At 35.6% G+C, this 27707-nt stretch overlaps 1 protein-coding gene across 1 annotated transcript in view; it reads right to left on the bottom strand.

The window, feature by feature from the left end:
• Positions 1-27707, bottom strand: part of LYST (lysosomal trafficking regulator) — a 93760-nt gene that overhangs the window by 15367 nt on the left and 50686 nt on the right. The window contains 26 exon segments of the mRNA XM_068400050.1: positions 150-306; positions 1200-1266; positions 2007-2251; positions 2593-2745; positions 3780-3835; positions 4201-4262; positions 4950-5046; positions 5130-5275; positions 6045-6233; positions 7196-7272; positions 7767-7943; positions 9275-9481; positions 10656-10834; positions 11479-11670; positions 13059-13211; positions 13718-13884; positions 14810-15040; positions 16523-16692; positions 17591-17768; positions 18235-18871; positions 21183-21314; positions 22582-22780; positions 23726-23863; positions 24465-24614; positions 25159-25332; positions 26991-27236. Coding sequence (XP_068256151.1) covers positions 150-306; positions 1200-1266; positions 2007-2251; positions 2593-2745; positions 3780-3835; positions 4201-4262; positions 4950-5046; positions 5130-5275; positions 6045-6233; positions 7196-7272; positions 7767-7943; positions 9275-9481; positions 10656-10834; positions 11479-11670; positions 13059-13211; positions 13718-13884; positions 14810-15040; positions 16523-16692; positions 17591-17768; positions 18235-18871; positions 21183-21314; positions 22582-22780; positions 23726-23863; positions 24465-24614; positions 25159-25332; positions 26991-27236 — 4579 coding nt within the window.

Below are 27707 nucleotides of genomic sequence, written 5' to 3'. Positions count from 1 at the left end.
TCTACTATGAAAACATACCAGATTTAATTTTACTGAACTCAGCTATTTGGAATTGATAAACTATGCTAATAGGTGTAACATATAGCATCCCTGGGTCATTGGGACAAGGCCCAGATGTGAAAGGCAAGTGCAAGCAAAAGTAACCTCACCTTGGTAGGCTAAAAACATTTTAGTAAAAGGTGGCAGCCTAACTAGGAAATGAAGCACAGTTCCACTGTTGGAATAATGAGATCCATAGTGATATGGTTGTACAGGGGGCATTGGATCATCCTCTCGTGCTCCTTTACGGTACTCTTCTTCCAAATACTAGAAAAGTAGTAGGAAGAAAAAAAAAAAAAAAAAAAAAAATCACAAATGTCCTACTTAGACTGAATTCCAATAACAAAAATAAGAGCTTGCCTAAGTTGTTTAGGAATAAAAACTTTAAGGAACAGAAATTTAAAAGTGATCTGGAATCAAATACACTTTAATTGTCTAAAGACATGTAATCACTTTTACAATCCAGTTAGGTATCAAAGTCTTAAGCCAATTTAAATGACCTGTTATTTATTACTGTTGCCCAACCCCCACATTATTTTCTAACCCAGCAGAGTCATTGTACCAGCTTTTCAATACTAAATGGAAAAAACAATATTTGCAAATAATACACTAGACCATGATGACATAGATATAAGTTTGAAGGTCCAGCTGCAGATGCTTTCATTCCCCAGCAGGTTGTTATTTCCTATAGCCTTTAAAGCATTCTAAACAGCAAAAAAATCAAAGAGCACTGTAATCAGAGTAGGGCATGTTAAAATAACAGAGTACTGAGGGAAAATAGCTTTTCTGTTATCAAACAGAAAGAATAGCCACAAGTTCCACTGAATTAATTTTAAATAAACAGCAATAAGTTATCTTCCCGATCTTTAAATATATATGTGATCATATGTAAGAAGATACCAATTTAACCTCCCCAGCAGTATCACACAAAGACTAAACTGATTTATGATTTCAGGTACAGGAACAGACAAACACAGGTTCCAAGAATGTTAATAAAACAATTCCCAGGAAATATAACATACAGGAAATGAGAATTCCATAGATATAAAATACTGAATTTGTGGTTTCTTATCCCCCCATCAATATATGTTAAAAAAATTAAAGCCTCCATATCATTTATAGACAGGAAAAAGGCAAGAAGCAAAAGTTATCCAAATTACCTTATAAGTATCCACATAACGATCCTCTTTTTCTTTAGACTGCACAGCTATCGGTTTGACCAGATTTCTGTAAAAGAAGTAGTACTGATATCTTGTCATTTTTATAAAGATGTTGATTCACATCATTTAACAATGCATTAAAAATAACGCCTTTAATATCACGAAAAGGACAGGCAAAACTTAACAGAACTTTACAAGAGAGCTCAGAAAATAAAAAGGTCACTTTTAGTTACTGCTAAAGGCAAACTCAGATCCACAGGCTACTCCATTGCACAGTAACAAGCAAGCAAATGCAAGGTTCCTGTCAAATTGGAGGCATCACATAAAGGCAAAGGCTTTGTGCACACAAATGTTAAATCGGCTTAACAGAAGTTTATTAGGGTGGGACAATTCACTTGGATCTATTCACAATGAAGATAAAATGATTTTGTAACTGACCAAATAATTTACAATATTATTTCCTTCTCTATTTAATTTTTGCTAATTGGCCTGGAAGTCTTTAATCACATGATTTAAACATACAGCTTTTATTTAAATCTGTGGACTGTGCATATCCTATTAAGACAGTATGTAAGTCCAATTCATAGCATCCTTCGACTATACACACTCATAATACTAGGCATTTTATTTAAATATCTGAGGTGAAGCAGCCACTTATTGTAAAAAGCCCAAGTTGTTATGGATGAGCTGGTCCCTGAATAGTTCCATTCAAGTATGTGTGCAGTTTAGTACAATGAAGTTAAAAAGCTATACTGGATGATCAGTTCAAGTATTTGGAAGTAACCAGTTCCAAACATTTCATATTACCTATATACTGATGGATCATTTAGGTCCAGCGTTTCATTGGTGTAGTCAGAAAGTATAAAAGGAAATACTGGATATTGCATGAGATCATTGAAGGAACGGCCCGCATGTTTGTTTAAATGAGTCAGATATTCAAAGTTAGTAATCTGTCCTGTGCACCACAGGTGGGTCAAAGCAGTAATGTTTCCATATTCCAAAAGGTTAGGCAAATTGTTAGTTAAGATGTTGTGGTATACATCATCACGGACCTAGAAGAAAATACCATAGATTTAATCATATAATTTAAAAGAGCTTCAAACTACCAAGACTTAGTAAGTTTCTCTTATTTTACAAATTTCCAGATATCTGCTGTAATGGAATAATGTTTAGTATTACTAAGATTCTTCAGTGTCTTAATACATTAGAGACATGTTTTACAACATGATTATGTTTGTCTAGAAGTCTAGCTGAGCAAAGTTTTTTCCAAAGGTATTAGGCAGAATTTAATTAGTCCATGCAACAGGTCTCCTTAAAAACTAATGCATGAATGTAGTTATGAAGACATACCAAAATGCTTTGATATATTTATTACTCATGAGTGCCACATTACCTTTGTATTATCAAAAGCCAAGAGTAAAGTTCTGCCATTTGTTAGAAATATTTCCACAGCATTGTCTCTTAACTGCCACCAGCGCTTATGAACTTCCTTAATTTCCTCATAGGTCCAAGAAAATGATGCTGGTTCAGTTTCTCCATGAAAACTCTGCAGAATTTGCAATTGAAAAAGTTATTTTAAGTAGTAGATTTTCCAAACAAGAAACCCTTCAATGTGACCAGTTTATAACTATACAGCATATCATAAGGCAAACTTCAATTTTGCTGTGATGCTTTAAGACATTGTTGCCATTTTCTTCATACATGTTTCCCATCCTCCACTCTCCTCGAGGCAGTGAGCAGAACATCCTGCATGCTCCTCAGCTGCTCCAGTTCCCTGTCCAACACCAGCACACGATACTACACTTTCACGGGCTCTTAAGCTAAAATACTGGACTGCCATCCACAGCGAGCAAAACTTTGCCATGAATCCCAATTCTGACAGTTCTATGAAGGACAAAGCAGCAGAACAGCTGGTAACATCTTAAACCACACGAGCTGTGTGCTTAGTGGACACAAGGAAGAGCTCCCTGAAAACAGTTTAAAACTTTCAGCAGCATAACCCGTATCTTGATTATTTTTATAAATGTCTGTTGGATGTATAAACTTAAATAATACATCAGAGCCTTTGTGTATCAGGATTAGTCAGTTCCAGTTTCCTCCATGAAACAGTCCTCCCTTCTATAGGATAAGGGGGGAGCTAGAACGTCCTACAAAACAGAAAATTCAAGAATCAAATGCTGTAGAGTACAGCACAATTCATACACTTGTGAGTTTCTGTACTTCCTAGTGCTTCAACTTCCAGTAAGGCAAATCATCTCAGGTGCAGACCAAAGCAAGCTCTGCACACTTATGCTGATGAACTCATAGCACGGAACAGCAAGGTGCAGAGGCTCCTCACATAACCCCCTCCTCATTCCCTCCCAGTCTCAGGCCAACATCTTTCCTGTTTTCTGCTATCACCACCAATTCCACAGCCAGGGGCAACAGAAGCAACACTGAACCCAATCTAATCAGTTTGGCTGGCCTTGTCCAGAGACCTCTAACTCTAGTACTCCAGCAATCTCAGTGGCAGTAGACAAAAAGCTACTCATGGTCATAGTTTGGAGAAATTAAAGCTGGACAATATGCTCTAATACTTACTGAATTTTCAATTGTGTCAGAAGCATTGTCTTCAACAAAATACATGCCACATTTTCCTGCAGGAAAAAATAGTTGCAAAAAGGCACATGATATTACTATTTGTATAATACGTCTTAGTGTTATATAAACAGTGTCTGGGAGTTAAGAATACTAAGAATAGTACCTGGGCAAGACAGTACTTGACAGAAATAGCATTTCTCTTTCCACATCTTTTAGCAAGTGGTCTGCAGCTTTAAAACTTAACTACAGTCCAAATAGCACTCATGCAAACAGCAGGGAAGAGAGGCAAAACTGGTCTATAAAGTATATAATCCATAAGAAGTCAGTCAACAGCTCAATTACTTAAAAATCAGCCAAGCCTAGCTATACAGCAGAACCTTTTACAAAAAAGATATTTATGAGGACTGAAAATTCTACTTACCTAGCAACAGTTCACCAGCAGTTTCTCTTGAAGGTGCTACGCTTATACATCTTCTATTAACTCTGAAATATTTCAAGTGTATCATTGTTTATGGATTTATGTACCTTTCCGCACATACCTAAAACTAACACCCTCAAAGGCTGTAGTTGAAGAAAGACTTTTCAACACCATGACTCTAATGGTTCATATCCCAAGGAGGAAAAGAAAATAGAACCTCAACTTTCTAGACTGGCACATTAGTGGATTTGTATTTATTTCTCTGTGTGTTCTCTGCAGTTATTTTAGGCAGTATTAGTACCTGTAATACGTGGTAAATTGACACAACCGCAGAACTGAGTAACACAATGGTAAAAGCAGAGAGGATGAAAACACAACTGGCTTTTGAACACTGATGGAAAGACCTACCAGTTCTAGTAGCACTGCCTGTCTTAGATATTTAAGGGACAAATAAGTAAAGAAATCCCATCAGGTTATCCCACAGAAGTCCCATCCCCATATCACACCAGATGATATTTGCTTTTACTGATTTTTCGAGTCATGGAAATAGACTGTTTTAAGACTCAAAAAACATACATGGTGGTAGCTGTGATCTTTTACTTCTGAGTACAGCAAAAAAACTACCACTTTTGACATTTGTCCCTTATCTCACTTGATTTTTTTTATGTTTATTTAGACAAAAAAGTGAGGAGAACGGTTTCTTTGGAATGGGAGAAGGTGAGAAAGGGAGGTAAATGTTACCCAAACCTTACCTTATATGTTCACTTGCAGCTTTGTCCTTTACAGTAGAAGAGTGAGAAGAATGTGTTTTGTCTTCAAATAGATAAGATAATGGAGTTTTTATCACACCTATAATAAAACCATAAATAATAAGACAGTAGTAGTCATTACAATTTAGAGTCATTACAATTCTTAGAAGATGTTATAATTACCTTCCTGTTTCTGCCTGTCTGGGAGAAGGTACTTGTTTGGAATAGTTAGGTAGCACCTCTGCAAGCGGCGCCTCTCTCTGTTTGGGCCCTCTGTTGGATCCAGTTGCCAAGAAGCTGGGTAGTAGACTGGGTCATACCAGAGTGCTCTGAAAAATAATCAAAATATGTTGGAGTTTGGCAGCAGAGAGAGTATATATGTTTATTGTTTGTTTTTTTTTTTTTTTTTAAATAGTTGAAAGGCAGAAGTTTCACAGTAGTACACTGGGCAATTATTTCTGAAAAAGTATCAAAAGACTGAGTTCTGTATTTATTTTCATGAGCTATCCCACTGACTGACTACTCCTGAGCTACTACTGTTAAGACTGCTCTTGAAGTTACTAATTCTGATGAAGACAGCAACACCATGCATCCAATACTGTATTTTGAAAACTCAGCAGCTGCAAACATGACATAATACTAGTTCTGCAGTAGTAAAAATACCATTGTTTGGTTTCTTGTCAAGACTTAACATCTTTTGTTCTATGCAGAGCAGTGAACACAGTATCTGGATGCTCATGTGAATAACATTACCCAAAAAATATTGTTTGTTGTTGGGTTTTTTTTTTTTCACTCCATCAATGTAATGCAAGATATGAAAGCTTTATGACATACTTCATTCTATCAGGCACAGCAAAATGTAGCTGACAAAAAAAAAATCTGTCTAAATGCAATGGCAACACTACTTGGCTACTCACCCTAAAAAATAGGAGAATAAATCAGGTATTTTACAAGTCTTTAACCGTCAGATGATCAGCAAAAGTGAGTAATTCTAGTTTTAATATCATCTACATTTCACGTGCCTCTAAGCAGAATGAGAAGTGCATTTCAGGCATTGAGTCTCTCTCGCTTTTTCTCTGAGATGGAAGAACAACTTACCGATCATGGGTAAGCTGCTGAACAAGTTCCTGCCAATGTCTGCTGGCACTTAGCTCTGCCTTATACATCCCCCTGATGTGCTGGATTACTTTCTTCCTTTCCATTCCTTGTGACAGAGACACAGCTTGTGTGATGTCTCCAGCTATTTTAGAAATGTCTTTAGATTTTGTATCCAGACGTTGAAAGAGACTGAGGAAAAAGTTGTGTTTTAAAATGTCAAACAGACTCACTGAAAAGGGAAGGCAAGACACCAAAACCCCTTATAAAATACAATCAGTTTTTCAGTAGATAACCATAGTTCTTGTTACAGCAGATGCAGAGCAACTTAGCCTACAAAGTTTTCACGAGACTCATGAATACGTTCTGCTGCTTAGCCTTCAGAAAAGCTATTACTTGTGGCCAAGGACAAGCCAAGCCAATCAGAAGATCAATGGCTATATATTAGCATGCTTTACTAGTTAATGTTTATTCATTACAGTAAAAAAGTGAAGTAAGAACAGTAATTTACCACTGCTCAAATCTCATAAGTTATTCAACATAGTGAAGTCTTATCACTTATCTGGACAGACTTGACTAAGTTGACCTTTACAGCTACTACAGTTGCCTACGTTGAAGCATGTTGTGTGTGCATCTCAGATCTGATTTTTATGGCAAAGCCTGAAATGTAAACTAATGGAAAGAACCTCTTAACCTACCACAAGCTACCAAAACTTACAATTACATCAAGAAGCAGCAGTCTACATAGCTCACAAAAGTGTCGAAATACTATGCTGAGTATAATGATATTTTATTCTTTGAAGATCAGTGTTACTTGCACGGACATTTGCCTTACATTTAATTGCACAGACCACAGCAACAGGAGAGGTGACTGGACAGATACAACAGCTGTAAAACTAAGGGTGAAATGCAAATGCACAAAAACCGATTCAGTATTCTGAAGTTCACACGACGCCATTTATTATACAACCTATCAAAATGCATATACCTACAATCAAGCTGTTTTTATAATGGCAAAATAAAACTGAAAGCTAGCAGTGCTGTTAATTTGAAAAAAACATCTACAATAATCATATAGGCAACTTTGCAATGGGGTGTGCTAAACAGAGAACATTCTTACAGAGTTCTTGCAGCCCCTTTAAGAAGGCACTTACTTTTGCCAATTATTAGCCATTGTCTTCTCCCAAGCAGCTTTGTTTACACCTTCTTCTATCTCATATTTCTTCTGATCCTGAATGGAAGTTTTATACATTACTTTTTTTTTTCAGATGGACAAAGTAAGTAAGCAGAGGCTAAAAGATATGTGAATTTAAAAAAGGAAGACTGACAAAACTGTTAAACTGATACCTTCACAGCATTTAAAACCATCAAGACTTCATTTCAGTTACTGCAGTTTTATTATATTTCGATACAGTTTTATATTTTTTTTGCAAGGAACCATAAAGATTATTTTTTCCTGACAATGAGAGATACTAGTAGCTTATTATGAACTCTCACCTTTGCCTGGGTTAAGTAATATGCTTAACCAAGAAGCACTAACATGTGAGCTTGCTGTGAATCGTTGAGTATGCAACAGAAATATTCAGAACCCAAAGAGAAACCCCAAAAGTGTAAGCCATGCACCAAGAAAAGGAAACCACTATCTGCAGTAAAACTCTGACCCCATATAACAGGCAATTCTCTCAAATATACCCAATTTTTGAAGTAAAGTTTTTATTCACAAACCTCTTTCAAAGCTTTTATTAGATCTCGTTTTGGTCGTGGGCTCAGGGGAATGCATTTATAGCCACAACATTTTAATGTATTCACAAAGTCTCCTGCTGCTCTTTGTTCTTCTTTGGTCATTTCATCACTATGGTTGTGCATTAACTCATATAAATAAAGCACTAATTTAGGTCCATGCTAGAAGATGAAAAGAAGGGAAGAGGGGGAAAAAGATGTATGGTCACTCTCATTTCCACAATACAACATTGAGCAGTTTTCTCCTCCAACTTTATTCCCTTTTCTAGTCAGGCTGGACAGATTTCTCCTACTAATTTTTCTGTGATTTAAAGAAAATGGCTGCTTTGATGTTTGAAGACAAACTTTTATAAAACTAGAAAGAATATGCTGAATTTAATCTTCCACATGATAAAATTTCCCCCAGCATCTTATGACTTTTCAAATGGCTTACAGGAAAGTGAAGTTTCTTTTCCAAGTACTCAGCTCCTGCAGCCTTGTTTATACTTCAGGAAATATGTGCCAGAGACTCCTAACTTTGGCTGCCAAGAATGCTACACCTTATTTGATTAATCAAATTAGAGCTGACAGATACTGAAGTTAAGCAGACATGGGCCATAAAAGCACTCAACATAACACTCTCCCAAAGAAGCCATTGCTAGCAAATTAGGTCTTTTCTTACTGGTGAAAGTGTTTATTTAATTGAATAATGTATATGTGATCAGAAATGCTTAAGTGTTATACGTTCATCCAATAAGTACTTTCTCTCCTTAGTATACAGTGACTCAAACTGTGGCATGCCTTACATCGTTTATTTCATTCTTGCAGTTCCTGAAGATCTCAAACAGCAACATTCCTACCTGATTCCTGATCATGGCTCTAAGAAATGCTTTCTTCTCAAGCTTGCACTAACATAGGGTACAATCAAAAAGCTTTTTCCTGACAAACCCAGAAAAGCAGGGAGAAACTGCTCAGCTGTTTAAGTTAAGAACAAAGAATACACAATCCCACTTTAAGAATTAATAGAGGCTAAATAAGAAAAGATAGAGTACTGCTTTGATTGAAGACTGACTGCCTCTTAAAATCTAGTGGCAATCAGTTCTTGAAAATTTCAGGAAGTTTGCAGTTAGAGTTCCAATGCAAAGGTAATTCCTTCATTCATCTGATTTTTCAGGGTACCTTGACTTCTAGCATCCTCAGTAAAATTCTTCATGTTAAAACTAGTACAATCTTTTGTTTCTGCACTACACAGATGTGATGTTTGATGTGGTACAGAGTCAACATACCAACATAATCCTATCTTGCCTCTTACAAAACTATCTACCCTCAGGATAATATAGCAATTGCAGAAGTACACACAGGCATTTGGTATGACATAACTTTGTCATTACACTAAACATTGCTAAAACAGCAGTGAACAACTTTAGTCACATACAGTTCTAGCTAATCGTAAAACGTAAATAAAAAATGGAATACAAGTTTTACAAACTTCTCTCAAATACTCTCGAGCTTACTTGCAAAGTTGGACTAAGACAGTCACGCATAATCTCTTGATGGTTTACTTCATGTATCATCTCCAAAGCCTGCTTTCTCTCTTGCAGTGGCCTTGCCGGAGACAAGTTGTGTACAAGAAGCCTCCCCAGCTGCGTACGGAACGTGTCCTTACATGACAAGAGGATTCTCTTCCACTGCTGCTTAGGTGTGCTCATTCTGCCGGTGCCCTAAGTAAAAGAGACAATTTTTTAATATTACAGGGTTAGGGCTTCCTTTTACCAAGTTTTTCACATTACAAAACAAACACAGTTAATATGATCAAAATGTAAGACAATAAAGATTGCTCTACCAAAATAAAGCATTTAATTTTAGTTTACTGATTATTATTACGAGTTAAAAGGCGTTCTACTAAAAATAAAAGAAATGTTTGTTCATTCTAATAAAATAAGCATTTTTCTCTCAATCTGCCAATATTAGGAATGCAACTCCTAGCTAAACTGGATATTCAGTTAGAGGGACTATACAACAATCCAAAAATGGAAAATTGTTATGTGGAGGGTTTAAAAAAAAAAAATCAAAGGGTTTTTTTTGCTTGCTTACTTTAATAAATAGCCCTTTCACATTAATCACTAGTTTCTGAATAGCTTACCTTAAAAGATTAGAAAACAGACATCGGATTGAGGTGCTTGTGCTCATGAAAAAAAACCTGCCATCTTTGAAAAGTACCACAAGTATGGCATGATGGAAAGATAACAGACCTAACAAACTTAATTTTCCAGAGCTAGAAGGAAAATTAAGTTGAGCTACTTTTTATAAAGATGACCCAAGAGAAATAAAGAGGTGAGAAGTAGTTAAGTTTTCCAATAAAACCATTTCAAATTACCCAAGCGAAATCTGATCACCTTGGAAAGGTTGACAAGCTAACACCTGTATGCTAGAAAAGAAAACTCTCAGCCCTTTGGCAACAATTGAAAAAGAGAAAGCTCCCCTTCCCCCCCAGTTACATCACCAACTCTAAGATATATTATAGATAACAAACTTCTCAGAAACTCTCCATCATTTGTGGATGCACAGCAGATCTTGTTTTATAGGCTCCAGCAAACCTAAACCTTGAGGTTTAGAAGACAAAGCAAGATTATGGACTATATAGAAATCTATTTAATCTTTGTGTGCTCGTTCGACAAGCAGATTTTGCTAAATGTTCGGGTAAAAATTAGAACAGATGCATTTATTATTTTCAGCTGCAGAATAACTGAGAAGCTAACAGTTTTTAATGCCACAGCTGAATTGACAGAGGCAGTAAGAAAAGCATTTATGGACACAAGACTTCATGCATAAAAAGTTCCTAATAAAGGAACCTTATGAAATATACCTTAATGTGGACAACATCTAATTACTTACAATGGATACTTTGATTCCTTCCACCAACATTTTGAACATTTCTTTAAGAAAAGGATTTGTTCTGTTAGGCAGTTGTTGCTGGCTTTCCTCTTCAGGAACTTCCAGCTGGGATGCTGGAAGCCTGCTTTGACTTGTGGTTTCTGTTATACCCAGTACATCAAGACACTCTTCAGTAGACGCTTAAAATTTAAGAGGCACATATTGATCAGTACCACCTCAAGCAAGACAATCCTATGATCCTTTAGTTGGCATTAAATCAAATATTGCCTTTACTACTATACTTACTATACTTTTTATAAAAAAAAATATAAAAAAAGTATTCCTTATTTCAATTCCCTTATGAACCAATTTATTCAGCATCTACAGTGAATCACAGAGCCATTCAATTCTTAGTCCCACATGCTAAACTTTCTCTTGCTTCTGTGGAATTTGAACTAGCCCCCAAAGTCATGAAGTCTTGCTAACAAATGTAACCATTTCATACAAACATGCAAACTGATGCTTTTTAAGAGAGCAGATGCTCTCTTTGGCAGAGTTAAATCTTCAGGTAACAATTCAGGCAGTTAACACATGAATGGACTAACGCAGAATTAAAATAACTTGTTCAGTTCATTCAGATAAAAACAGTATCCAGATTGTCAGTTACATAATACTGTGAGACAAATCACTGACAGAATGATGTTTCATGGTTAAATCCTTTAAACTAGCATCAATGGTATTACTTTACTCTCAAACACTTCAACACTCCAAAAGCAAAAACACATTTTTCATATAGCACTACACTGGCTCTGTCGAAACAGAAATGAACAAAAATAAATCCTACCTAAATAAATGAGCCTGTTAACAGCTAGAACAGTTAGCCTCTGTAACCTTTGTACAAACTCAGCCTCGGTGGCTTGGATAGGATTTTCTTGGCTCATTCTCCGCTGCATCATCATGTTGAATTCTTCACTTGCTAGTGAGCGCATTTTCATCAGCAGAGCATCAGACTGAGCAAGTGAAAACTTTCTGGAGCCTTTAAATAGAGAAGCATTAATAGCATCCTACTAAAATGAACAAAAAATTAAACACTGAGCAACTGCTTTCATCCGAAGAGTCCACATCATTTAAGGAAACAAAAAAATCTGAAATACATTAATATTGAAGGGAACATAAGCATCATTTGGGTGTTTGTCTCTTTCTTTTAAGAGTTTTTCTATTTGAAAATATATAAAATTCAAGAAGTGATACCAGGAAATGAGTTAGTCTCAAGATCAGATTTATTGTACAGCTTGCATATTTTTGTGTAAAGCAGATTCTAAAAAGGTTACTTTTATTCCTGTTTTTAAAGGATTAAAAATTAATGATACAACAAAAAAATACTGCATATTGGAAACTAGCTTTATCAGCATAAATGAGTCAGTTATGTTAACAGCTTATAAACAAACATTTTGTACCTTACCCATTGCTACTGGTTTTGATAGAAGTACTATTTCAAACTTATAATATTCCTTAAAATTTTATGGAAATGAACTGGTGGGCCTTGACTGTATTTGCTCCTTTCAGAAAAAACTATATTTTATTTATCTTTAGTGCCTCACCAGATTTACTAATATAAAAATATTTTGACTACATTTACTAGGCTGATGGAGAAGGGCCTCAAAAGCTGACCATATCAAGAGAAACATAGTAAACAGGGAATAATAGTGGTTTGTTTTGGTTTTTTTTAAACAACTCAAACACATTTCAGGTTTTAAAATTGTATCTTCTACAAAGTCTTAAATGCAGCTTCATTTATATGAGAGATATACAAAATCAATTTCCAGCCAGAAGACTCCAAACCCTTTGATTCACAAAGTATCAAATACAGAGAAAGTATTACTGCTAAAGCTAGAACTGCACAAGTGTTTTACAAGCACAACCACAGTGGAATCCAGGAATCTCACACTCCCAACTATTAATTTGGAGTGCCAGGTGTTTACTTCAGGATGATCACTAATTAAAAGTTGTGCAACAATACAATCCCCACATCATAGCTGTGTTAAAGTTACAAGCACTAACTTTATTTGTATTTCCTTACTGCAGTGAAGCTGGCTATTAAAACCACTATTAATTACTTAAAAACATCTTTACTAAGCAACTTGTGAATTGAAGAGAATCTCAAAAGAAGGTAGTATCTGGCTTTAGATACTGAAGTGAGAATAAGGTGACCTAGGTTTCGTTTTCGTACTCCACTGCCTCCTCCTAATACAAAAACCCCACAACTTCAAAATGGCTACAGGCTACACTATTCTAAAATAGACATACTGATTTATAAAGCCAATTCACAGAAAAAGGAAAGCAACAGGACCTATTTGTTGTATCACAGTCTGAAAGTAATATACACAGGAGGAAGTACAAGAATACTGCACTTGTGCTACTCACCAGCAATGCCTTTACGCTTTTGAAACATTGCATGATACGGTGCAGATGGTGATGGGACTGAACTGGCCTGCTCCTGAGCATCTTGGTTTGCTGTAGTTTTTATTAATTCAATAGCTGCTTGAAGAACTCTTAACTGTAGAACCACTGCTATATCTACAGGGAGAGGCATACAAAGGACACATTACATTCATTCTTTACAAGTCTTCAAGAATTTTTACCAGCTGTTTGTAAGAAGTAAAAGAACACAATAAAATGTGTCAGAGCTGTAAAATTCTCAATTCCAAGGAAGTCACATAGAAAGTCACCTCATGATTCCAGAGATACAGACAGTACACAAGTGAGTTCTCATGGAAAAGCCATTGAATTTGATTACTCTGACATAAGCTAAATGAAACTGTATAGAACATTTCTATTTAAATACCCTTAATGAACTTTTACAGTCAGTTTGTTCAGATTAGCAGTACACAATTCTTTACCACGAGGCAGGCTCCTGAGGAAAATTACTACTTTGAGAACCACTTAGAAGAGAAAGAAGATCCATCATCAGAAAGTTCCCTCCTTCTCCCTCAGCAGAAATATTTAAACAAAAAAAAAAAAATCAGTGGGGAATGGATTTACTTCTCCAGTCCCATGACCCCAAAAATAAGCAGATAACTTACTTTGCATCCTTGCATTTTTACTATTTTGCAGATGACCCAGCAGCACAATGAGGTCTTCAATAACACGAAAATATTGAGAACCTGAGGAGCTGCAGGCATGAATTGCAACTGCTACCAGCAGCTGTTGTATATCGCATGCAAGTAACTTGTAGTCATTCAAGGGAATGCTGCAAATAAAGTTGTAGTTACCAGAAACATGACAATTCTAGTAGATTGTAACCCATAACAAGACCCATTACTATTCCCCTTGCTACTTCTGCCAATCATACCTAATATTATATGGTACTTTATGTAAAAATGTTACTGCTGAAGGCTAGAAAATTGTAATCAAAGATACTTCTTTAGTGTTAACTTCTGCAGGTTGGATACCTGCAAATCTTTGAGACATTCTAACATCAAGATTGTAACAAAGTTTTATTGGAAAAGCAATGATGTATTATTGTCAGATTTCTAAGTTAAAGATCACCTCTGACATACAATATTTCTCAAAAAAAAAAATCAGGATATCTCATTTTGTAACCATGCTGAATTAAAACTATACCAGGGTAAAAAAGCAATCTGTATTTCTTCAGGATACCAACTGATGAAATAAACAAACAAAACCCCACCTCTCCTTCCTTCACTGCATAACCTTTCTTAAAAGTACAGAATGTTTTTAATTACTGAAGTCATTTAAGTTATTCAAAATCTCAAATATTAAATCACAGGCAGAACAGGAGAGACTTTTCCTGCAGTTCTGACATTGGCTATAGATACAGCAGAATACTACCATCTCCTGGGCCTTTATCTTACTGTTCAAGTGAGCTTCATTAGGAAAAGCATCCAAAGTGCACACAATGTGACAAACTTGCATTTTAAAATGTTGTTTCACTTGAAAATTTAAGGCATGGAAAGAGCATTTTATATCCAGTGTATTCTATTGTTTGAACTGAGTATCTAAACATTAACTTTCATTTACAGGTATAAAACCAAAAACCTCAAAACCAGTGCTAACCAGATCATTTTAGAAAGTAGTAAGAATATAATATATTAGATTTTGCTAGACTTAAGGTTATGCCTGGGGTATTTTATAGCAACTGATGCAATACTCACTTTGTTTCCAGTCCATTGAGAGCAGCCAGCGTATTACACAACACGTAGAGCAAACCATTATCAAGCAGTAGGTTTGCAACTTTCGAGCAGGAATTTATGATTTGCAGCAGGAGACAGAAGCAGTTATGCAGCAGAACATTATCATACAATGAGTTCTCTATAAGACCCAGAACAGGAATAACACACCATTTTTGAAAGAGTCCAACATTCTTGACATCTTCCAGATCAAATCTATTAAAATAAATATAAGTGAGTGACATCCTTAAAATAGCAACCTGGTATATGCAACTAGTATATACAACTGGAATACCAGTCTATGCCAGTATTTTGACAAAGATGTAGATGGCAATTTCCTAAATTTCACTGCAGTAATGACGCCTGTCTACTAAAGGAAATAAGAGCAAAATAAACACTTCAAAGAGCCATAAGGAAATGAAGTGACTAAAAAGTATATCTGAAGCTTTGGCTAACTACCAACTGTCTACAATATAGCTTTCATGAAGACAGAGGTGTTTTTTTAATCAGTGTAGAAAAATATGAGTCATCATCTTTCCAGTAATAAGTACTACAACTGGCACAGACACTATCAAGAAACCAGATACAGCTTGGCATCAATATAATAATACACTGACTGACAGCAGGTTTGGTATCCTATATCCATTACTGCTCAAGTTTTAATTAAGTTTGGCAACTTCTGGATATTGCGATTGTAGAACTTGGAACAGTGCTTCACACTTTATTACTTGTGCATCAATAAATTGGATTACTATTCTAAGGTTATCAGCCTATCACACGACTATTATACACAATTCTAGAAGAATCTGAGCTACAAGAATTACCTTTCCAGCCCCATGGTCAATCCTGAGGAAATAAGAGTTCTGTGTTTTGGGGCTAGTTAAGCAGACAGGTTTTAGTCTTGCAATTAAACAGGAATGTATTTTGGGGGGCTGAAGATCAGGCCAACGGGCAGAAGTAATTTGGCTACAAATCCTGCAAAGGCAGCAACTGAGAAGGAGCTTTTTGCAAGATTTCTGCAGTGCTGACTATACTTAGATACATGTTCTCCCTGTACAATCATTAAGTAGTCACACTAATTCTAAAAAATATAATTTACTTAGATAATTGTCTGCTTAAAGGTAATCTCATTTCCTGTCAACATGAGGTGACTCTTTGGTTCAAGGAAATGGTTTATCTGTGGGATTTTCCCTAAAGGAATATGGATCTAAACTCAGGGCCAAGCCAAGGAAGCAGCTGTGGCATCAAGCTTTTTCTTTAATCACCTACCAAAATCCAGTAGCAGAAGTCTAGTGACTACTACTTAAAACTTCTAAGGATATAAATCAGAGTTTCATGTAGGATCAGAAAGAATAGGAAGAGTTAAACTGATCACAGGACATTCAAAGTGCAAAGGCCTCTGAGGCCCCCAGAAGTGCTGAGGGTTTAGAAGATCCCAGCTGACAGCACCCATCAGATGAAGTTGCTTACAAACAGCTTAAGGGCCACACAATAGTCATAAGAAGTTTAATACATTTACATGTTAAAGCTACAAGCAAAACATTTCAAAACTGTTTTGAAGGAACGTTTTTATGGCTGATGACTGCTACGAAGAGAATAGTAATTAGAAAGCTATCACATCCTTGCCTCCAGTATCAAAGTGCGCTGCTTGTAGTTCAAATATTAACTTAAAGGACAAAAAAGAAAAGCATTACTTACTCTTCGTCCAAGCCAACAGAGCGGCCAAAGAGCATTTCCAAAAAGCACTCTACAACTTCCTGAGTCCCCTGGTGAAGGTACAGCTGGTTGGCTAGCAAGGAGAAGCCACGATTCTTTAAAAATTTCTCCTTCTGCTCTCTCCTTGCTCTGTTGAAATATGCATCCAACAACTAAAAATGAACATGTAATTATGATGTAAGATTTAAGCATTTAATATAACTCCCTTAAAGTTCTTGTCCAATTTGAACAGTTTGAAATAAAAATTTTCACAATTCCAGATTGAAAACATCAATTGCACTATAGCAACTGCAATCTACACTGCTCTTGTTACAACTGACAGCTGGCTTTCTCTTCTTAATCTGATGACTCTTAGGGTTTTAGTCAAGTTTGGGGGAGATGAAGTCACACACAACAGTTAGAGAATGCATACATAAATACATTCAAACTTTTTATACTTGTTAAATCCTGCACTTTGGCGTGTATGCAAGTGCATGCATGATTTTTTGGATCATTTTTGTTAGTAAAGCCATATAATCTTATTCTTCTTCAAATTAAAATGCAAATCTACTCGAAGTTTTTCATCTACATAATGTTATCATCCAGGAACATTGACCTTGTCAATGATACAAAAATCTCTGAAAAAATTTTGAAACCTCAAGTCCATGTTCAGGTCACAAATGTGCGGATGGCTCCCCAGAATAACTGAAAGTCAGCTGTGTCAGAAGTTAAAACCTTAATTTAACATAGTGCATCTGTGTTTCACATTGAAGTGATGGTCACCAACTATTCCTGCGTTGTTGCTTCCATTTACATCAGTAATGCTGTCATATGCTCCTAAGCCATCTGCCTTACATCGTTGACTATATTTATCTATTGAAAGATTCTATGTTTGTGTTGTTGGGTTTTTTAAAATCTGTGGGGGTAGAAGCATCTTAAAATTCAGAAGTAAACATAGAAAGCTAGAAAAAACAAGCAAAATAAAAAAATATTAACAAAACTTCATGTTTCCAACATGTTAGCTAAGCTAGTTCACAAATTTTTAGCTGAACACATTTTATGTAGGCCTACTTTAATGACGCCTTGTTGTATGAGAGGAGATGGGTGGTTCACAAGTACTGTAAGATAATCAGGTTGGATAAGTTTGTCCATCACATCTTCTAGCATGATATCTGGTAGGATTAGGAGAACTCCACGCAAGAGGTCATATAATCCACAACAGATAAGCACAAGACAGTCTTCTGTACATCTGAAACCAGACAAATATGTTTTACCACAGTTTGTTGTCTATAATGGGAAACATTAAAAAAATGCATAATTGTTTGCTACTCTTGGGTGGGGAGGAAGAGGAAATCTGGCAAACATTTCTCTATTACTGCTATTACTACTCTTCATTAACACTTATTTTTGGATGGCAGATAGCAAAAAGGATAATCTGACCAGAACTACTTGCTTGAGGTTTTTTTGTGAGCTAGCATAACAAGTTCCCACTGCTGCCATAGATAGCAAAATTCCTGATTTTTAAAGTTTGCTATGTAAATAACACAAATCTATAGAGTAAAAGCTTAATGAATTGGTTTATGACAGCCCTTGAAAACACTTCATTATTTTTCAGGCTTCCAAATTTTGTAGAATAGTAATCAAGACCAAGAACTGTGAAACTAAAGCTCATATACTGAGCTACTCCTAATTTATTATTTTGTTTATCTGCTTACCTGTCATCAGGGCTTTCAGATGGTTTTTGGGTATTCTCATTAGCTGAAGAAAAAGCAAGACTCTCCCAGTCTTCAGGAAGTGCATTCTTGTCAGCAAAGTTTGGCCAGCAAGCAATGGCTGATGATCCTCCATGAACAGAAAATGCTAAGCCCAACCCTGCAAAATTACTCTGACTCTTCTGAAATGAAGGCAGTCCTTTCAGATTGTCTGGACGACGTAGTGATGGCTCAGCTGCAGCACCACCACCTTCATTACATTTCAGGTCTGCATCTGCTTCTTTATTTTCAAATGCATTTTCAGATAACTCTTCTTCTTTCACAATATCTTCAAACGTTTCGGCAGATGTTAACTCTGAGTCACAAACTGTTTTTGCAGACTCACAACTGCTAAGAAAGAGTTCTTCTTGTACTGTCTTTATGGTTTCAGAGCTTTCTACAAAACCAGTTTTACCCTGGAGATCAGTGTAGTCACATTTGCTAATAATCTGCAGGTCATCAATGCTCCTTCCCATTCTTTCGGTCAGTCTTTTTTGATGAATTTTAGGTGAGGAAGTAGGAGATGCTGGTAAGCTTTTGCAAAGCCTTTTAGGTGCCTGAGAGCTTATCTTCTGCTGGATGCTAGCCTTTGAAGTGTTCCCTAGAAAAATAAGGGGTATCTTTAACATTCCCTTTTTCACTAGAAACAAGCTTTTCCCTCAATGTTACACTCCACATACATTTAACACAGCAATGGCCCAAGCTAATTTTATGTGGCAAAACTGATTCAACACTTGGCATAGCTCAGATTTGGCTGAGCAAGCAGAGACAGGAAGCTATTATGAAACCATATATTTAGCCAGTCACAAACAAATCTGAAAGATACATAAAATGCAAAATAGTTTTTTTGCATATATACTGGAGTTTCTGGATTTACATTATGATCCTCTCAACTAACCCTCATCAGGAATTTGTACATAAATCAGAGGGTGGAAGGCACCTCTGGAGATTGTCTAGCCCAACCTCCTTGTTCAAAGCAGGGTCAAATAGACCAGGTTTCTCTATTTGGAGCTCTTGTGTAAGAGGTCCAATCTACCAACATGTTTCAGTGGACACTGAAATACTATTCACCAATTCTTTTGCACTAAGGCTTTACATGTACTTCAGATTTATAACAAATTACTGCATATTTTATTTAACATGGCTTCCTTTTAAGCGCACATTTTTGACCTGAACAGTCAAACTTTTAGAGCACATTACAGATGTCTTCATAAAATGTATTTTAGAGGAAAAGCAGTCTGTATACAGACTGGTAGAGAAGCATTTGTTAGTCGAGGAAAGGAGACTTTATTCATTCTGAAGTATTTTGAAAACTATGCATCAATTAGTACTAATGCAATGATGATGCATTAGGAATTTTTTAATGAGTGAGATATATATAAAACAAATATTACATACACACATATATGTGCAATATAGCAGACCAAGCTGGCCTTTCAGACAAGAGGAAGAATCTATGTAGCTGCAAACATCTGCAGGCAAGATTGGAAACACATTAGCACATAGTGCAACCAACTGCAACCCATAGGTAGCAAGTTACCTAACAAACAAACCATTTCAAATATTTTATCTAAATTTAGAAATTCAGAATCACAACACTCAAACACCTACTTTCACAAAAGATTATGTTGAGTATCCCTCTGGCACTCATGAATAATCTTTATTCAAGAACAACAGTTTGGTACTATTGATATTAAAAAGTACTCTGTTTAGAAGAATAAGATTTCATAGATAATCCATATAGGAGAATGACTAATTCCACACACAATTTAGTACTGTGGTCTGCTCTTCATATCACTGCTTTTAGCAAAGGACACTTGAACTAACACTGTTTCAACTGAAGTAGTGCTTGAAGACTCAATTTGCTTTTTCTAAGCAAAGCAGCAACAAGACACCAATTGTAAAAGGTATTACATTGGTGATACACAGAATATAGCCAAGTCATACATGATCTGAAATCCATAGCAGCTAAGTTAGAAATCAGAGTAATTTGTTTCCACTCCTATTCTGTATATATTGGTAAACTTGCTTAGAGTATGCATTTTTATTTAGAATTTATTTTATTGTCAATGAGCTTAAATAAAGGCTTAGGCACAAGTTATGTGTTTTAGCTTTTGGTTTACAGGTGGTATTTGTTGATTGCCTATGCAAATCTGTGTAAAAAGTACAATTAAAAATCTAATTCAATAATGATGCAAAGAACATCACACTGACAGCACGTCAACTGAAAAAAGTTACTAGTGTGAAGTTATTAGTTCAACCTATTTCAGCATCTATAGCAGAGGAATTCAAAACTGATTTAAGCAGTTATCTTTATAGGCCCTCAATGCTCGTTTAGCATGCTACATGAGATCATTTCTAGAAAACTATTCAATTTTAATTTTTATAACAAAGGTATTTAAGTTGTTTTTTATAAGATATACTTTCCTATCCTCTGTCATGTAGAAACAGTAAATATACCTGCACTATAACTAAATGCCAATACTTTAATACTACATTTGGATGGATGTTAACAATTATGCATAAATAAAAGTATCAGCTAAGTGCTTTTTGAGCAGATAGGATAGCTGCTTATGGCTCACTATTGCCACAACCAGGCAATAGTTGAATTCTCATACATCTCTAGCAGGTCTGTTTAACTGCTTGAATCGTTCAGCTATCTGGTCCACTTCACTGCCTGAGCCATCAACGTGACATTTGTCTCAACTTGAGGATGAAGAGCAGTTTAGATAGCATGTTCAATTCAATCCTTCTTATGCTGCTGTTCAGGCATCAAGTTCCAAGGGGCAGGGGGAGCTTTGTAAGAAGCATCTGTGGGAAAGTAACACTTTAAGGCACTCGAGTCATCTGCCAAAGGACTTAATGTTCTTAATGTGTCTTAACGCTCTTATGTTTTTCCAGCATTGTTTTACCTCCCACTGGTGAAGCTGTAAATCCAGTTGGAGTTGTAATCACAAATGCAGAACTCTCTATCGACTTCCCACCACTGCTGGAATTTCTCAGGTACATAAGTGATTCAACTTTCTCCTGAAAAATTTTGCCATCTAGAAAGAAAAGGGGAAAATATACATAAAAGCTTTAAGTTTGCATTCTTGATATATAGACTCATAGTAGCCAGGTTACATTGCAAGCTGATCACTGGAGGCTAATGAGACCTACTCTACTCATGAGCATCTGAGAAAAGGCATGCGAGAACAATTTTTTGTTCTAGTGATATATCTTTAAAATTTACTTCAGAACACTGAAAACATTATGCTGTTCTAAAGTAATCATATTTAAAGATGATCCTTGCAGGCATACAGCCAGTAATAACTTTGACTTTTTGCTGTGTCAAAAACAGGCGACTGTTCTCAAACAGGTTCATCTAATAAGGCTCAAAGTATCAAAAGTGCATTCTACTCTTACTCAGAATTTTACATCTATTAGTATTAGAGGACAGATACAAACAACTGTACTGCCTTTGAAACTGATTACTAAAACTGGAGGAACACAGGCATCTGCAAAAGCAGAAAACATTTCAAACTCGGATGATGCTTTCCACATTTACATAAGTTATGGCTAAGGTTGTACAATGCTAGTATTAAATCATGAACTACACATCTACCAGTTTCTCATTTTGTAAAAGAGCAAGAATTTTTAAAGCTCATAGCACTCATTTTGCCAAAGCAATCATGTAGTACAGATATATTAAAGGCAGCTGTTGTCCTAGATCTGCACCCCTCAAAGCACATAGGTACTTTCACTAACTTGTACGCAATGCACTGATGGTGTCTGCCAATGATGTCTTCCAGTGCAACGGATCATTTGCTAAAAATGCTCCTCAGGCCTTTCATTTTTCTAGAAATTTAGTAGCAGGAAACAAGAAAGTAGAGATGGAGACAGGACTATATGCACATATTTCTGAAGAAGCTTCCTTTACAGGTAAGTTAGACATTTTTCTCTAAGATACGCCCACAGGCAAATGTGTCCACACAGGCAGCTAATGTTATACATTCCATTTGGCAGCATCAAACTTTAAAGAAAGTTAAAGACATAACCGCCAGAGATTATCTAAGGCTACAGACAGAAGAAAGCTCTCCAAGTAAGCCAAGCAGACAAAGTCTGACTATGTCTCTCAATACTGTAAACTACTTTTTCTTTACTAAATCCCAATAGTTAAATAACTTTTATATATAGTTACTACAATACAGCAATTAAAGAACATATTCATAGAACAGTAATTTATAAGAGTGAAAGAGGTTTTTCTAAATATTAACTTCTGACTAGATTTTTATCTTATTGTTTATTTCTAGTAAAATGTGACATATTTACCTATGTGCAGGGAAAAGTAGAAATTGGTAGGATTGTGACAAACATATGTATTAGTGGGAGGGTGAACTGCTAAGAGGAAATTGAAGACCAGTGTCAGCAGTTCCAGGTCTGGGGGAGATCCAAGTACTTCTTCAATTATTTTCACAAATGATCTACAAACCTCCCGAGGCAGGGATGCAAGGTGCCCTTCTTTATGCTCCTAGAAAGGAAAAGCAGTACAATTAAGTTATTTGTATTTTTAATTTGACAGAAGTTGTCTTTTTTTTTTTTCAATTCTCATGCTGTAGTAGGAGAACAGACAAGAAAAAAAGCTTAAATAAAGCCTGTATTCTTTAATTTGAGAGGAGCTACTGTACCTACTCAGTGTTACCCAAGTCCAGCACACTCAAAATTCAGGCACAAACAAAATATTGCAGATGTTATGCAATTTTATTTTTAGAAAATTAACATCTTCTGCATACTACACTACTCTGACTTGAAATGCTGGAGCCTTAGGACATGAATCACCATTGAAAGTGTAGTTTACTGTCATCGTATTACATATTTGTAGAGAAATTAAAATAGTTGCCGATACTAACATTTCAAACATATTATGAACTTTCTGAACAGTGCTATACTGGGTCTTCTGTATTTCCACTTCAATGGTCATTTTTATAAACATACACATTTGAGATTTCATTGATAATTGTATTTATAATTTCTGCTTGATCGAGCATTTATATAGTTTAACAATGGCTATTAGAAAAAAAAATCTAATTGAACAATGATTTTAGAACAGGACTTCAAAAAACTTGTGGGAAACCTCACTGTAATGTGAGCATGGCAATTAACTTGGGGTTTTTTTGCCTTTTTTTGTTACCCAAGCACCTTAACTGAGACTGCTGTATGAAAAGACTAAGTGAAGTTAAAGTGAGGTTTTCAAAGAGAATGGTTTATATAATTTTATCTTCCATTCCACCATCCCCAAAAAATTGCCAAATTATCAGTTTACAGCAACAATGCCTGATGAAGAAAATAAGGGGGTCTGGAAGCACAGAGAACAGTCTACTGATGTATTTTTTTCTATAGCATTTAGTCTCTTCCCCCACCCCCAGTAAAACTGAGTATTTGCCAAGAACAAAATAGGATTTCAGAGTAGGAGTACCTGCAGAACCTGACAAGTTAACAGGAAGTGATGTACCACTTGAGCTTTCAATAGCTGTTTAATGTTAAACATATGTTGGTGATGGTTAGCTCTGATAAGGATTTCTAGAGCTGCTAACAGAGTTTCCCAGACACCTTGCTGAAAAACAAAACAAAACAGGAATACGGCTTCAAAACTGTATTTCTGAGTCTACGCTGAGGAATAAAAAAAAAACCCAAGAGTTCAGGAACATAACCATATCAAGTTAGTTTTGCACCTAAGATTAAATGACTGCAGATGGTCAAGTCAGAAATAAAAACTATTAGAAAAGTTATGCTCATACAAAGTTAAACATATTTTAATGATTAAGCTACCAAAAAATTACTACTTCGCTAAAACTAGTTTTATATACTCTGCTGTATTAACAATGGATGGTTATTTTCAACAGTTTAACTCCAGATGGAAGCAGGTGGTCTTCCTCAGTCTTAACAAGTTTTCCTTAAAGATCACTCCATTCAACTAACAAGTAATTTATATACATTACATTTACAGAATTTAATACACTAAGGCTACCCGCATCATTGATAATAGGAGCTTGATGCTACTACCAGCTATTCAAAGAAAAATAAGGACCATTAATTTTAGAAATTACTGACATCTAACTGGGGTAATTAATTTCAGACCTCATAATACTTTATCACTTTTTTTTTTTTAGTATTGACTTTTAGACTTAAAATCTTCCAAAAATGAAAGTAATTACCTTTGCTTTAGACCATATCTTCCAGTCAAGCAGCAGCTTTTCTAACAATTGAACATCTTGGATAACTGCAGTAGAATCTGTGTCAAGCATGAATTGTCCATTTTCATTTATATAGAGAATCTCATCACTGCAGCATCCTTCAAGGAGAGTCTTAAAAGAGGAGAAAAATTTTTTTGAATGTCATGAGCACAAAGCAGTACAGTTGTCCTACCCAATTTACCAAAAAAAAAAAAATCTTTACAGAGACATCAAACTCTTGATGGGGAAGGCAGATACCTACCTGGTCAACTTCGAAAATAGTTACTGAGTTTAGTAACCCCACTGGAGGCATTTAAGAGGCTTCATTCTCATAACAGCAGTACAAAAATTTGAAAAGATTTTCAAGTGCACTCATATTTTTATTAATTGCTTACGAGTTTAAGTTTACTTGAAGATCTTTGCTCTCAGAGAAACAAAGCTGCTTTTTTTCCTCTCCTCCCATCTCCTCTGAAATCAGGGTCTTTCAACACTTTCTTTTTCTCTTCTTACCTATCAGGAGTTTCTAGTTCAAGGCAAAACGCTCTTAGACTGGACTTGCTCCAAATAACTGTTCTGCCTTTGTGAAGACAGCTTCAAATGTAGAATTAAAATCACAGAGAAGTTTCTAAATTTGTGCTAACATTGAACAAAATATCAGGTTTAAAGAGCACTCTACCTTCAGCATGCAAAATCCAACAATGCATTTTGGTTTGATCAACACTCGACGAATCATAGAATAACCATTACAGTTGTCCATCTCCTGTATCCTCTGTTGATTGTGTTTTGTTAAAGATAGTATAAGTTGTAGTGCTAAAGCTTGAGTTTCTTCACAGCTGCTAATCTCTACAACCTGAAGAAAAAAGGCAAATTTAATAAAACAGTTTAAACAAGAAACATTTAGAAAAAAGCCTTAAAAATGTTTTGTTGCAGTCTTAAATTATAACTTCTGGATTAAATCTGTTTTAAAGCTTTTGAGGTTATGTACACAACCTTCATTTTTGCTTATGTGTGTACATTCAGATATCTGAAGTGATAATTCCTACTGTGGTAAATGATGAACTGCTAAGAAAATAGAAGTCCCATTGCAAGAATCCATTTTTTAAGAAAAAATCTGTTCTAAATAAAATTTAAGTAGAAGGCACCAATTTATTCTTGCTAGACTACAAAGTCACAAGGTCATGAAACACATAAGCCATGAATAAGAATAAACTCTGTTGTTTGCCCTGGAAGAGTATGTTTCCTAAATGTTTAAGGAAAGCTTTAAAATAAGGTTTCTGAAGGTCTAGACCATCTCCACCTGGAAGTGTCAAACATTAAAGTTTTATTTTGTCCATAAAGAAACAAACAATTTGATAGATCAAGACCATAGACCGTTCTCTACTTTTGCTTCCTACAATTCTTGAATCCCAAGATAGAGCAAATAGTATTTTTTACCAAAAATGTACAAGAAGGAAATCTCACATGAATGGAATTTCAGTTCCTATAGGTTCTGTTGCTGTGTACCTGTTAATTCTGCTGCACTTACAGTTATACACATGTATACCTGTATTGTCTGACAGCTGACCTATTGTTTGCTTGCTTTAATGATACAAATAGTCTACAGTAGGATCTGTAGCAGGTACTTAGCATAAATTTTCATAATATAACATGAATAAGGATTTTCTTCTCAGATTTCACTATCAATGCTAAAATTACAATAGGCAGTGTCTTCACAACCAGAAAAGTCTGAACACCTGACTGTCTTGAGTCTAATGCGCATTACTCTCCACACACAGCTTTCAGAACACTACCATGGCCAGAAGCATACAAAACAAAAATTTTAGGCCTATATTAGTATTTTGAAATCAGCTTGTAGTACTTCAGAGGACTTCTAGCATGAATATTATCCTCTCCATGTACAAGTCATAGCAAAGTAGTAATTAAGTTAAGGCTCATAGCCTTAATATTTTTGAAATTATAATTTTTCTTAGACAGTATAAGCCTTTGAACATATGGCTGAACAGTTCTCTCAAAAAAGCTCTCACTATTTATTTGATAAAATTAAAGCTTTTCACCCTACGTAGTTCTACATTTATTCATACTTGCATTGTAAACATCCTGTGTTGAAAGTGTTAAAGAGATACAATGAATTTAAGTGCCTTTAAAAATACATTAATCACTTAGATTTAACAATTAGAGACCAAAAATACGATCAGTCCAACAACACTCAAAAATAATCTCTTTTGACATTTAGAAGCCCCATCACTAAATCAATGTAACACCACATCGTACATACTAGCAATATTATAAAAAAAATTTACATAATAGAATTATAATTAAGTTTCCAATTTAAGTACAACCTGTGTGATGCAGTCTGTGTTCTGCAACAGATATTTTCCACAAGTTTTCTTTATAAGAAAAAAGAAATCACATGCAGACTTTTAATTAATATGAATAAAGCAGCTGGGATACACAATTTGCTACCCAAGATCCACACATCCGTGCACCTCCCTCCTCCAGCCCCCTTACCCTAGCGAAGAGGAAAACAAATGCACCAGTTCCTCCAATTTCATGTAGTATACTCTGAAGAGTTTTATATTCAACAGGCTGAAGTGTTTTCAGGTGATGAGAGTCCAATACATTGCTCTGAACTTCTTTTGAACTGAAAGGTCTCTGAGAAGGTACAGTTTTCACTTGACCTTTCAGTCTAATAACAGGTTCATATATGGTGTACTGACCAGGACAGCATGTGGTGTACACAATAGCAAGACTCTCCTGAAACAAGAGAAGTTTACAAGTTTTTTTCAAGAAAGTTTAATACAAAAAAAACCCCCCTATCAATCCCCATAACACAAAAAGCCACACACAAAAGCCACCTAACAGCAAGTAGCAGCAACTTTGGCAGTTCATTTCTACTTTACCCTTAGCATGCTCTTCGTGTAGATGCATGTGCACTAACATGCAACAGGATTCCTAAATTTTAGCACATGTATGCAATAGCTACAGCACAGAAAGTTAAGAAAGCACTAAAAAAGTCCACCAAGGATCCCCCTCTTACCACCTCAAGAATTACAGCTATTTTGCATAAAAACAAAGTTACTGACAAATTTAAGATAAAATGGGCATAAAGAGGTATTGGGCAAGTTATTTCCCTTTCTACAGTAGCAAGTCCAAAATAGAAAGTTACCTGCTATTTTTTTTTCAAAATTTCTCCAATTTTGTTTTAAGTTTATCCTTTAAATCAGC

This window comes from Nyctibius grandis, chromosome 1 (assembly GCF_013368605.1).
Source record: "Nyctibius grandis isolate bNycGra1 chromosome 1, bNycGra1.pri, whole genome shotgun sequence".
NCBI lineage: Eukaryota > Metazoa > Chordata > Aves > Nyctibiiformes > Nyctibiidae > Nyctibius > Nyctibius grandis.
The sequence above is the reverse complement of the archived record's forward strand: the minus strand, read 5'-3'. Positions and strand labels throughout refer to the sequence as shown.